The sequence below is a fragment of the Eretmochelys imbricata genome, chromosome 7 (genome assembly GCF_965152235.1).
Source record: "Eretmochelys imbricata isolate rEreImb1 chromosome 7, rEreImb1.hap1, whole genome shotgun sequence".
NCBI lineage: Eukaryota > Metazoa > Chordata > Testudines > Cheloniidae > Eretmochelys > Eretmochelys imbricata.
In genome coordinates this window covers 31,879,707-31,891,980 of record NC_135578.1, presented here as the reverse complement: position 1 = coordinate 31,891,980, position 12,274 = coordinate 31,879,707, and the positions used below count along the sequence as shown (strand labels likewise).

Sequence of the window (12,274 nt, the reverse complement as noted above, 5' to 3'; positions counted from 1 at the left end):
GAGGTGCTGGAGAGGGACTATCTTCATTGACTTGCTGGCTCATGTAGATTTTGGGATTAAGGCCGTGTCTTGGTTTTAGCTGCCTATGGGTATAACCTAGTGTACAAATCCCTAGTGTTACACAAGCAAACCACTTGTCTACACTTACAGCTCTGCAGCAACTGCGCTACTGTAGAGCTTAGTGAAGACTAGGGCTGTCAAGCGATTAAAAAAATTAATTGTGATTAATGGCATTGTTAAATAATAATAGAATACCATTTATTTAAATATTTTTGGATGTTTTCTACATTTTCAAATATATTGATTTCAATTACAACACAGAATAGAAAGTGTACAGTGCTCACTTTATCTTTATTTTTGATTACAAATAGTTGCACTGTAAAAAACAAAAGAAATGGTATATTTCAATTCACCTAATACAAGTACTGTAGTGCAATATATTTATCATGAAAGTTGAACTTACAAATGTAGAATTATGTACAAAAAATAACTGCATTCAAAAATAAAACAATGTAAAACTTTAGAGCCTACAAGTCCACCCAGTCCTACTTCAGCTAATTGCTCAGACAAACAAGTTTGGTTACATTTGCAGGAGATAATGCTGCCCGCTTTTGTTTACAATGTCACCTGAAAGTGAGAACAGGCATTCGTGTGTCACTGTTGTAACCGGCGTTGCAAGATATTTATGTGCCAGATGCGCTAAAGTTTCATATGTCCCTTCATGCTTCAGTCACCATTCCAGAGGATATGCGTGCATGCTGATAACAGGTTCTGCTTGATAACCATCCAAAGTAGAGCGGACCGACGCATGTTCATTTTCATCATCTGAGTCAGATGCCCCCAGCAGAAGGTTGATTTTCATTTTGATGGTTCAGGTTCTGTAGTTTCTGCATTGGAGTGTTGCTCTTTTAAGACTTCTAAAACCATGCTCCACACCTCATCCCTCTCAGATTTTGGAAGACACTTCAGATTCTTAAACCTTGAGTTGAGTACTGTAGCTATTTTTAGAAATCTCACATTGGTACCTTCTTTGCGTTTTGTCAAATCTGCTGTGAAAGTGTTCTTAAAACAAACATGCTGGGTCATCACCCGAGACTGCTGTAACACGAAATATATGGTAGAATGAGGGTAAAACAGAACAGGAGACATACGATTCTCCACCAAGGAGTTCAGCCACAAATTTAATTAACGCACCGTTTTTTTAACGAGCATCATCAGCATGGAAGCATGTCCTCCAGAATGGTGGTTGAATCATGAAGGGGTATATGAATGTTGAGCATATCTGGCACGTAAATACCTTGCAACGCCAGCTACAAAAGTGCCATGCAAACCCTTGTTCTCACTTTCAGGTGACATTGTAAATAAGCAGGCAGCAGTATCTCCCATAAATTAAAACAAACTGGTTTGTTTTCATCAATTGGCTGAACAAGAAGTAGAACCGAGTGGACTGTAGTCTCTAAAGTTTTACATTTTTTTTGCTTTTGAGTGCAGTTATGTAACAAAAAATCTACGTTTGTAAGTTACACTTTCATGATCGAGATTGCCCTACTGTACTTGTATGAGGTGAATTGAAAAAAACTATTTTTTATCATTTTTACAGTGCAAATATTTGTAATAAAAATAATATAAAGTGAGCACTGTACACTTCTATATTCTGTGATGTAATAGATATTAATATATTTGAAAAAGTAGAAAAACATCCAAAAATATTTAATACATTTCAATTGGTATTCTATTGTTTAACAGTGCGATTAATCACGATTTATTTTTTTAACCACAGTTAATTTTTTTGAGTTAATCACGTGAGTTAACTGCAATTAATCAACAGCCCAAGTGAAGACGCTATCCACTGGGTTGGAGAGCTTCTCCAATCAGCATAGGTACTCCATCTCCCCGAGAGGTATAGCTATGTCAACAGAAGAAGCTCTTCCATCAACATTGCACTGCCTAAAGGTTGGTATAACTACGATTTTCCACACCCCTGAGCAACGTCGTTATATCGACATGTGTTTCTAGTGTAGACCAGGGGAAAGCTGTGATTGGCACAGATACAATGTAGATTGTGGTTCATAGCCTAGACGACAGGCCCCATTGCATGCAGAGGCACCCCCAGTGTAGACTATTAGGCCTAATTTTTTTTGTCGTAGTCTCCTTCATGGTAGACTTACAGAGAAATACACTGAAACTTCTGGATGAAGTGCATGCTTCCAGCCTGTCTTGTAGAGGGAATTTTGGAGGCATTTGCCTTCCCTGAACAATAGGGGAGAAGTTGTCCCCTACAACTTTAATTTACTCCCGGTTAACCATCTGATAAATGGAAAAGGAGGCTGGTTTCTCAGTGAGTCAGCATGGCAAGCCCCTCCCTTTGATCATCCCTTGACAACAGCCACTTCCTGCCAGCAGCCTGACTTTGAATCAACATTTGTATCTCATTAGTACATCTTCAGCAGTGAGATGTTAATCCAGCAGTTCTCAAACTTTTGTACTGTGGACCCCTTCACATAGCAAGCTTCTGAGTGCGACCGCCCCCCCTTGTAAATTAAAAACACTTTTTTATATATTTAATACCATTATAAATGCTGGATGCAAAGTGGGGTTTGGGGTGGAGGCTCACAGCTTGTGACCCCCTATATAATAACCTCGGGACCCCCTGAGGGGTCCCGACACCCAGTTTGAAAACCCCTGTCTTACTCATTTCATTAAGCAACTGTACTCCAGACTGACACCAATAAAGTTATACCTTTTGCTTGGAGGAGATGAGCTTGGCCTGTTGATATCTCCTCAAATTTGAATAGAGAGGAAGCATAATGTAAAGTAAACTGTTTTCTTGAATTCAGACCAGCGGCTAAATTACTGGGTAGTTCAATACACATCTGGCTGTTCCTATCTTGTCTGGAAACATAACTGATCTTAACACCAAACAAATTGAAGAACCAGCTAGCTGGTCTTCCAAGTGCCATTGTACACAAGAGGGAATAGGGATACAGCTGTCCTCTGTCCTGATTCTAATACTGTTCCCCCATTTCATAGGGTGGGCTGCCCTTTAACCGTGTTTCAGAGTCAGCCTATGTAACTAGGGTCCCTTGACTCAGTTGTGCTGTAACTTGACCTGCAGTTCCAGTTTGTCGCCAGGAGAGGGTGGTGAATGGGGAGTAAGATCCTTTTCCCAGCTCTGCCACTCACTCGCTGTATGACCATGGGCAAGTCACTTCACCTCTCTGCTTCTGTTTCCCCACCCACTCTTTGGGCTTGTCTTAACACATGTTTTACTGCTTAACTGTATCGGTATAGTTAAAGTGGTACAACTCCCCTAGTGTGGATGCAGTTACACCAGTATAAATGTGCTTGTCTATTTATACCTTACTCCTGTACAGGAAGGGGAAAAAGCTATTCCAGTACTCACATTGGGGGGAAAGTGGGGGTTAATATCTGGTTGGTTGGTTGTTTTATAAATCATACCCCTAATTAAAAAGGTATAGCTATATGAATTCTGGGTGTAGAGAAGGCCTCTGTCTTGTCCATTTAGACTGTAAGCTCTTTGGGACAGGGACGATCTTGCTGTGTGTCTGCCCAATGCCTAGCACAGTGGGGCCCTGATCATAGTTGGGGCCCTTAGATGCTGCTGAAATAAATTATAGTGCTGCCTTCTCTTCTCCTCTTTTTCCCTCCTACTTCCCAACCCAGAGTCTTTCACATAAGCAGAGGTATACTGTAAGAGGCTGTAAACTGGAATCCCGAGGCCTACTCTAAGCTAGAAAAGGTTTGCTGATAGCTATGCTGGTAAACCCTACTAGAGTATACACAGCTTATGCGGACCAAAGAGTGCTTTTACTAGTATAACTTATACCAGTTCCCTGAAAAAAATAAGCTATATTGGCAAAAATACTTTTTTTTTCAGTATGAAGAGTTTATTACAAATTACACCCTTAACTGACATCATTGTAACTGCAAAAGGCTGTGTAGACTCACTTAAGGCTTTCTATAGCAGTGTAGCTGTATGGTTAAAGATGACTTGTTGCTTGGCCAGTTACCTCTAGTGATAGTACTGCCTTTCCTGTCCCTTCCCCAGCTTCCTCCACCCGAGCCCCTGCATTAAACCCAGATGAGTTGGGCTGGGGGCCTCACAGTATCTGCTGTTGGCTTTCATCCTCTCTGATCTCCCTCTCGTGTGGTCCTGGGTGAGGGTGGGGGAAGGAGGAAGGGAGAAAACAAAGAACAAACAAGACATTCTTTCCTTGGGGTGAGCGCTGCGCACCACCAGGTTCTTTCATCTGCTGCCAGAGTCTGTCATACACTGGTATTGCGTCAATACCTCCCCTTTTTAAAAAGCACAATACAAATTGTATTTGAATGTGGATTCTGAGAGAGGAATATTTAAGCAGCTAGTGACCTGACTCTGTCTGTGTCAGCATTTACTACCAAAGCTGCGTGGTATATTGGGATTAATTTAAAAAAAAAAAAATTGCTCAGCTCTTTGCACATGTGCATATCTTCCAACTGAGCATAGAAATGCCATACAAGAGAGTACCAGTGGCCAATCTAGTCCATTGTCCTCTGATAGCTGCTGTTGCAGGTTGCTTCAGAGGAAGGGGTAATTCCACTCCCAGAATGCATCTACATGTACTATGGAACAGGGGAAGTGTTTCACCCTCTGCTGGTGATCAGCTAATACACTGAAACATGAAGAGTTTGCTCTTGTTCCGAATGGTTTTTTGGAGAGTGGAATTTGTATAGGGGGTACTACAACAGCAACAGATGGTTCAGGGCATGGCCCAACCTCTGATGGGGTTAGGAAGAAACTTTCCCTGGGGGCAGATTATCTCACATCTATCTACTGCAGTGTTTTTGCACCTTTCTCTGAAACAGCTGGGCACTATTGGAGATAGGATTCTATTCTATATAAATTCTTATCTTATTTCCCTATCTCACAGGCGTGTTGTGTGGATAAATACATTCAAGACTGAAGCACTTTGAGATCTACTAATGAAAAGTGCTAAATAAGAATTAGATCAGTGGTTCTCAAACTTTTTTTTTTTTTTACTGGTGACCCCTTTCACATAGCAAGCCTCTGAGTGCGACCCCCCTAATAAATTAAAAACATTTTAAAATATATTTAACACCATTATAAATGCTGGAGGCAAAAGAGGGTTTGGGGTGGAGGCTGACAGCTCACGACTCCCCATGTAATAACTTCATGACCCCCTGAGGGATCCCAACCCCCAGTTTGAGAACCCCTGAACTAGATGGTCTTCCACCCTCATCACTCTAGTATCTGAATACATGCATTAAGTGACATGTCTAAATCTATCATATGTGGTTGTCTCTCCCATCCTTTCCCTAAGAGGAGTATTGTGTGCAGGACATTATTTTGTCTGGGTGCGGTTAGTTTCCTTTTTTGTTGTTTTTTGTTTTTGTTTTTTAAATGTATGCACTGGCCTGGGTGTGTTAAAGAAAGCATGTCAGAGCAGCACGCCTTGCACTTGGAGCCAAAGATGGAAGTTCTGGATGGTCCTTAATTCCTGGGGTGAATCTGTTCCCAGTCTCAGACTGGCCTCTGAGAAAGCTCTGTCTCCTGTGCAGATGAGCTCTACCCTAGAAGTAGAAGGTTCTGAATACAGGGCTGCCTGGATCACTGACTTGATCCAGTTTGACAATTCATGTATTCCTGTGGTTGGGAAGGAAGAGATGGGTAAGTATCTGCCAGTGAGGCCCTGAAACCAATTAGTAGCCTCCTAGAAGTGTTGTTGTTCATCACTTCGTAAAGACATTATTTTTCCTCTTCTGTAGCAGTAGCAATGACAATTAAACCAGTGCCACCAACAGAATTGTAGCTGCCTGTGCAACGGGAACCCAAACACCTTGATTTTTAACCTTCAGGTTTATAACGGGCCATTAAGAACATAAGAACAGCCATACTGGGTCAGACCAAAGGTCCGTCTAGCCCAGGAGCCTGTCTTCCGACAGTGGCCAATGCCACATGCCCCAGAGAGAATAAACAGAACAGATAATCATCAAGTGATCCATCCTGTCACCCATTTCCATTTGCTTCTATTGAGCTTTCTTGTATCCATCACGTAACTCTCTCGTGGTCTCATTATTACAACAGATTGCTTTGAATGGATGCGTCATCTGATGGTTAAAGAAATAACTATAGATCTGGTTCCAAAATCAGGTTTGTGGCAGCATAGCTGTTTCCAGGAATCCTAAGGCAATCTTAACTCTTCACTAGTGAACAGGAGTTTCTCCTTAGTTTACTTATCTTATCTCCTAATGAATGCACAGCAATCCCTTTTCTTGGTGTGATCAGAACTGCTGGGACTTGAAGGGTTCCCTTGTACCTCAGGCTGCAATTTCAGCAGGGATAGACTATTTAAACTAGTTTGCTGATTGTTTGTATTATGGGCCCCAGTCAAGACTGAGCCCCCAACTGATGAGCTGTACTTAAACATAAGAGATATTTTCAGTGTAAAAAATGTAACTAGCTAGCCCAGCTGGGGATTTGGTTAAAGCTCAGGTTCCACTCGCACTTGAACTAGTAAACTGCCCACTTCGCAGTGAGGACGCAAGCTAAATCACTGACGTGGTGATGGTCCTCCCACAATTCTCCCTGTCTGCCAGAAGGACAGACAAGTTCTCTCACAGTTCATTGGGAAAGAATCATAGAGCAGCTCATCTTATGGCAGTACAAAGAACCATGGGACATGCCCCCAGAAATCCTATCAACACTCACACAAGTTAGTGCAGGACCAGTGAGGAGAGAATGACTTGGGTATGGCTTGCAGTTTGACTGTTCACATCAGGCTCGGCAGATACCCCCAAGCTAGGCTAACCAGGTTCCGATCATCTGGGCTAACTGCAGTGAAGACATATGGTAATACAGTCCCTGATCCAAAGAGCTTACAGTCTATACAGACGAAAGGGGAAAAGGGAAAGACCCATTTTATAGATGGGTAACTGAGTCACCAATTTAAATTGAAGGCTTACAAGCAACTAGTGACTTTTTTTTGGAGTGCGCAGCTGGACTCCTTAAGTGGCCTGGCTTTCAGAAGCGCTGAGCATCCTCTTACTGAAAAAATCGAGCCCCTTTAAGGTGTTTCAGATTGTGGCAGCCAAAAATCATTAGTCACTTCTGAAAGTCTTGGCCTCAGTGGTTTGCCCCAAGCTCTCAGAGGGAGCCTGTAACAGACTTAGCTTTGTGCTCCAGAACCTTGGGTTCTTGTCTAGATCAACTTTCTGGAAGATCTGATCTATTATTGCAATTTCCTGTGTAATGAATTTCAAAGGCTTTCCACACTAAGAGGTGGAGGACTCTAAACTTGTTGTATTGATGTGCTTAGTTTGTCAAGTATTGGGTTCTTAGGTTCCTGGTCTCTCTCTTAGAATGCTTCTCTTTCCTCTGCCAACAGTGCTGGTTCACAGCTCGTGTTTGTACCATCGCTGAGAGATGTGCACCATGACTACATATATCCTCAGCCGCCTTTCAGCTGCTATGAGCTGTCTAAAGATGACAAACAGGTAACTTCCGATAGCTAACCACCTAGTTTGTTTACTTTTCCTTTGACTAGCTCACTTAAGAGAGAGAAAGTGACTGATGGGTTGTTTGCTGGACCGCCAGGTCAGGAGCCTGAAAGAAAAGTCTCTCATTTCAACCCAAACAGGAAAATGGCGAAGAGCAAAGTGAATTTGATCAGTTGCTACACAGCCTGCTTAATCAAAGTTTAAAACTAGAAATCCTTTGGATTCCTTATATAATGTAACTTTTGGCTTCCAAGACTTCCAAAAGGAACTGCGTTTTTTGGGTGCCCAACCTGAAACATTTTCCCCACTTCTGATACATTGTCCCTCTGCTGAGCAATAGAAGATGTCGGGCCTTGGAAGTCTGCTTCCCAGTGGAAGAGAAATCAGTGACTTCTAGTCCAGGTATATTTATTTACACATGTACACCAGTCCTGACATGAGATGGTTAAATGGCATGCATGGCAATTCCTTTTTTCAGGAAACTCAGCCCACTACCAATCCTTGGTTCCCAGGGGGCAACTAATTGACTCTTAAGCAGAGTCCAAGGCAGAGAGCAAACTCTCTTGAAGTTCCCTTTCACCTGAAGCTGATGCTCTCAAAAAAAACAAAAAAAACCAAAACCCACTTGTATAACCCAAAACATAATGCTTCTCTCCAAGTATCAAAACTTCTTCACTTGGAAGACTATGCAACAGCACCACCTGGAAGTACAGTGCTCGCACACTCTCTGAAAATCTAGTCACTTTTGGGAAAAATCTTGCTCAGTTTTATTGTTTCTTTCAATAGAGTGTGATCACTCACAGTGCTGAGCCTTGGTGGGATACTCACCCTGGCCTGGGTGCTAAAGAGCTGGTCATTTCACTCATTCCACGGTCTGGTACAATCAATGTGCAGCAAAAATGAAAGATTTAAGCCTGTTGGGGGAAGGTGCACAGAACAATTGAAAGCCCAGAACAGAAATTCATAGAAGTTAGAAATGGGAAAAGCTTTGTCAGATCATTTGTCCTCTTGTAAAGGCAGAGCTGAAACTTTAGTCAGAGACCAAGCTGAAAACAGAACTCGGGCTGTGCTGGCTCCTTGTCCTGTATCTAAGACCCTACACCATGTGGTTTTTTAAAACGCTCAGATACCCCATGAGGAAATGGGTGGGAAATGAAATACAAGGTGACAAACTATCTCTGTGCCTGTTGCCAGGAAATCCACATCACTTAACTCTGCATGACTGGGGAGGTGGGGAATTGTGACATCAAGCATACAGCTGTGAAGCTGCAATGAGCTGTATGTTAGTCATACAGCTTTACCGACAACGTTTCCCCTTAAAGTTTGTCTATATGGGAAAATTATTGCAGAATAACATAGGGTATGAATTTAAACCACAATAGCTATTGTAGCACAGTTCCCTGTATGGGCACTCCTACTCTGGGGTACGAGTGCCTTTTTCTGATTTAGTGCAATCCACTTTTAAAATTGGATTAAGCTAAATTGGAAAAAGGGACTCTTGTCTCGGAATAGGAGTGCCCATATAGAGAGCTTTTCTACAATGGCTATTCTGGTAATTTTTCCTGTGTAGATGAGTCATTACAGAGGTAAGACCCACTGTGGCGTATCCGTAGGCACGGTTATCGCTTGATTAAACCCCATGACAATCACTAAAGATTTAGAAAAGTTTCTCCGTGGAAGAGGTTGTTGCTTTCATTAAAATGAAACTACTATTTTTCCCCTTTGAATTCCCCAAACACCTCCCTCTATTCAGTCCATAGAAAGAAGCAGTCTGCTAAGCTACAAAGTATCTGGAATAGTGCCTTTCACAACTCGTCTTCACTAAACTTCTTTTGTAGGTTTAACATGGTCTTGCCTCATGGTGTCAGACACCCGCCACTGCCTCAGTTTTCCTCCTTCCCCAGTCAAACAAATTGCCACAACTGGTGCTTTTGGAGTACTCTTACCCTTCTGGATTCTGGTTTATTAACATAAAATAACTGTTCAACTCTAAGCCAGAATCTCCCAGCATTGTCCCATGGGGCTCCAGTGTGCCCCTTCTCTACTCCTAATCTCCTCTTAAGAAGTTTTCTCCGGCCCATCACTGCAGGTAGCTCCAGCCAGGTCTTTCCCTCTGGCTGCTATGGAAAGCCTCTTCCTCAGTCCTCCCTGACCCTGGCTCCCCTTTGGGTCTCTTTACTCTTTGAGAAAAGGAGTTCTGCCAGGCCCATTCCAGACTCTGGAAAGACCTCCCATAGGTCCTTCCTAGCCCTTGATCTCCCACTTTCTGACGGAACATCCCCCCTCCCCAGCTACCATCATGTGGTTTCTGGTCACCTGACCTAACCATGGGCCCAAAGCCAAAATCATCACATGGATGATCAACTGGATGACAGATGGGGCCCAACTCCCCTGAAAGGGCCAGCTCACCCTGTTCATAAACCCATTCATCAAGCTGGGGGATGTTGGTAACAGCTGAATCCAAAGTGCACTTTGCCCTTTCTTTTCTCATTTCAGCGAGTACACTTTGTGTCCGACCCCTGCACTCTGGCAATAAATGGAGTCATTTTTGGCCTGACTTCCACAGACCTGCTCTTCCATATGAGTGCTGAAGAGATTAGCAGGTATGTGAGCTTAGAACAAGCTGTGAAACTTTAGGGTAAACAATTCCTTGGAAAAGTCCTTCCTAGTTTAACAGAGACCAGCTGTGGGGCCCAACGCTCATGTAATTTGATTGAAAACATTTGGTCACCTCTACCAGGCCATAACACAGCAGAAGCTTGCAGAGAAAATGAAGTACACTGGGTTAAAGGGATATTGAGTTGAAAAAGTCATGGGTCATCAGCAGCTGGTGACTGTTGTGTAGCCCTGTTGAAATCAATGCAGATTTACACTACCTGTGGGTCAGGGCCTATATCTGAAAGATGATGATTCACATTTGAGCCAAAAGAGTCTTTTAAAAAACTACTAGTTTGTTTATTAACACTTATACATTTTGTTTAATATCTAGCACCTTACTCAGCAGCCAGTCAAAATAGGGCTGCATTTTATTGTGTAGTCCCATCATTGTTTATTACGCTTCTGGGTTCTCCTGCATAGTAATGCAGTAATTGCATGCAAGGGAATCAAGATCTGAGTAACACTCATTGATGTGCTAGCGATGCTGAACAGCTGCTTTGCCGGTCTGTGAAATAAGGATGATACCTTGCAGAGGAGCTTAATTCCTATTTGCAAAGCCCTTTGATCTTCAGTGGAAGATTGTGTCTGCACTGGGTTTGAACTGGTGCAGCTGCACCTGTGCTTAGGGCACTGAGACTTGGGAGACCTGGCTTCTGTTCCTAGCTCTGCCCCTGACCTGCTCTGACCTCAGGCAGGTCACTTCCCCTTTCTGTGCTTCTGTTTCTCTTCCCACCCTATAGTTTTCAATTCTAAGCTCTTTTGGGCTTCTGTGTCTGTGCAGTGCCCAGCACAACGAGGCCCGGGCCTCTTGGCTCTACTGTACTGCAATGACTCATAATATATCTGTGATTAAAATCCCAGGGTAAACAAAGCCTAAACTTACTTTCGTCCTTTTTATTCTGTGTCCATGTCGTTGCATGCAGTCCCATCTGGGTAGTCACAACTGACCAGAGAGCAAGATTCCAGACCTCTCATGGTATTTTGCTGCAATACAGTTGTTCTGGGGGGGGAATGTTATTGGCTGTAGCAAGGCATTTTTGTTTGAACTTGGTGGTTGAACTCCTGTGACACACAATGGAGGGGAAGGAACATTTGAAGGGATTCACATGTTAAATTGTATGTGTGTGCTTGCTGGCCAGGGCCAGTCACATGCTCAGGTCATAGGAGCGAAATGCTTGACTCCCAGTCCTATGTGGAGTTCCAGTTCTCTTGCACAATTCAGTGGTTTTTCTTTCTCCCCTGTTAATCTCCCACAATATTGCTTATAGGGGTGTGTTGAAAAGAGACAGCCAGAAGGAATGTGTGTGAAGGGGGCCAATGTTTACTTCCCCATCCAGGTACACAAGGAAGCTGGGAGTTGGTGCCTTCTAGGATGACATTAGGCATTCCATGCTGCCGCACTTTTAAATAGGACAATGGCTGTAGCAGCTGTAAGGTATTCCTACACTGCAGCTGGGACTCCCAACCCAGGTAGAAAGATTCATGCTAGTAGACCTAGAGCTAGTGCACCAAAAATAGCAATGTGGATCTTTTTGACTTGGGCTCTCAAGTCCACCTGGCCCCCTAACTTCAGAGCCTGAGCTCCAGCCTGAGCCAGTGTGTCCATGTTGCTGTCTTTAGCACTCTAGCTTGAGCTCTGCTACTGGTAGCTCGAGCCTTGCTAGCACGAGTCTGCCTAACCAGGGAGGCTCTCTCCTAGCTGCAGTGTGGACCTTCCTCAGAGGCCTTATGTATGCACTGCCTTGTACCAGTTTAGTTAAGCTAGTGCAAACCACTGTTTGAATACTTATTTTAAGAGCAGCTCATTTTGCTACAGTAATTTCTAGCTCTTATATGGTGCTTTGCATTAGCAGATCTCAAAGCACATTAAAAAGTATTATTATCCCCATTTTACAGATGGGGAAACTGAGGCAGAGAGAAGTGATTTACTCACGGTCACCCAGCAGGCTCGTGGCTAAGCTAGGAATAAAACTGAGGTCTTCTAAGCCCCAGTCCAGCCCTCTGCCCATTAGGCCACAGTGCCTCCCTAAACTAAGTGCTTTGTCTCTACTATGTTTTTACAGCAGATTAGCTAACACACATTATTTATCCCATTGTA

At 43.2% G+C, this 12,274-nt stretch overlaps 1 protein-coding gene across 3 annotated transcripts in view; it reads left to right on the top strand.

The window, feature by feature from the left end:
• Positions 1-12,274, top strand: part of POLA2 (DNA polymerase alpha 2, accessory subunit) — a 46,615-nt gene that overhangs the window by 27,668 nt on the left and 6,673 nt on the right. For all 3 annotated transcript variants that reach the window (XM_077822567.1, XM_077822569.1, XM_077822566.1), the window contains 2 exons: positions 7,407-7,515; positions 10,015-10,121. In XM_077822567.1, coding sequence (XP_077678693.1) covers positions 7,407-7,515; positions 10,015-10,121 — 216 coding nt within the window. The remainder of the gene's footprint in view (positions 1-7,406; positions 7,516-10,014; positions 10,122-12,274) is intronic.